This window comes from Chiloscyllium plagiosum, chromosome 3, assembly GCF_004010195.1.
Source record: "Chiloscyllium plagiosum isolate BGI_BamShark_2017 chromosome 3, ASM401019v2, whole genome shotgun sequence".
Classification (NCBI taxonomy): Eukaryota; Metazoa; Chordata; class Chondrichthyes; order Orectolobiformes; family Hemiscylliidae; genus Chiloscyllium; species Chiloscyllium plagiosum.
In genome coordinates this window covers 114,724,519-114,725,530 of record NC_057712.1, presented here as the reverse complement: position 1 = coordinate 114,725,530, position 1,012 = coordinate 114,724,519, and the positions used below count along the sequence as shown (strand labels likewise).

At 41.5% G+C, this 1,012-nt stretch overlaps 1 protein-coding gene across 2 annotated transcripts in view; it reads left to right on the top strand.

Moving 5' to 3' along the window:
* Positions 1-450: 450 nt before the first annotated feature.
* Positions 451-1,012, top strand: part of mfsd4b (major facilitator superfamily domain containing 4B) — an 11,393-nt gene continuing 10,831 nt past the window's right edge. Inside the window, exon 1 of one of the 2 annotated variants that reach the window (XM_043687153.1) lies at positions 451-562. In XM_043687153.1, the coding sequence (XP_043543088.1) occupies positions 454-562 (109 nt within the window). In that variant the 5' untranslated portion in view covers positions 451-453. The remainder of the gene's footprint in view (positions 563-1,012) is intronic. The other variant, XM_043687154.1, reaches the window with a different exon arrangement.

Here is a 1,012-nt window from a genome sequence, read left to right as displayed (position 1 = left end):
GAATTTTCTTTGAGTAATTAATATTGGCGAACAGATTTGGCCTGGCAGAGAAGTTACATTGGGGTTGGATAATGTGGCTAGGATGGGATTTTAACTCTGATTCCATTAAGGCAATTATTTTTGCTACTTTTATACTAGCTCTGAGCTGGCTGTACATGATTAAATGCTGTTGTTTCTTGGCCTGCATTCAGCCTGCTAAATCCTACTGTTGATGTTAACTCCTTCAGCGAAAGCCTTGGTTCACCGTTGAGTTGGTACCCGAATAAGGCACTGCACATTCACATCCTTACCTTTTTGTGTTATTGTTGGCAAACGTAAATTGAGTTGGTTGATAGACACAGGAAAGCAGCTCTTTTGACATACAGATCCCACCTTTATATCTTCAGAAATACCGTCATATGGTTTGTATGAATTTTGGTAAAATAATTGACATTGTTTTCTTTAGGAATTTCGATGCTGATGACTTCACTGGGAATGTACACTATTCCATGGTGTACAAAGGCTGTCATACTGACAGGATTGATGTCCCTCATTGGAATTTCAATGGGCTTCCTGGATACCGGTAAGTACATCTTCCTGGATACCGGTAGGTATATCTTGGAGACAACAGCTATCCCTTCTTTAGCAATCTCATGTATTCCTGAAAAAAATGTGTACTAAGCAAAAGTGACTTCATAAGATATGCAGATACCCATTTCGATATGCAGTTACATAAGAAACTACACGATAAAGGTGGATTATGTACCTGTAAATGTTACATTAAAGGCCTTGAGACCAAAGATCATCGAGTAACTATTCCTAACTTAGTAGATTAAGAGCTTACTAGTCTTTCTACTTGACTCCCACTCACTGCGTCCTGACTCCTGATCAACGTTTCATGCTGAGATAACATACAAAGCACTGCAGAGGCTGGAGATCGGTTTATCGATGCTGCCCAACCCTCCCTCACCCCACACATTCACTCCCCGTCCCCTACCCTTCACCGCTGCCCAACCCTCCCTCACCCCACACA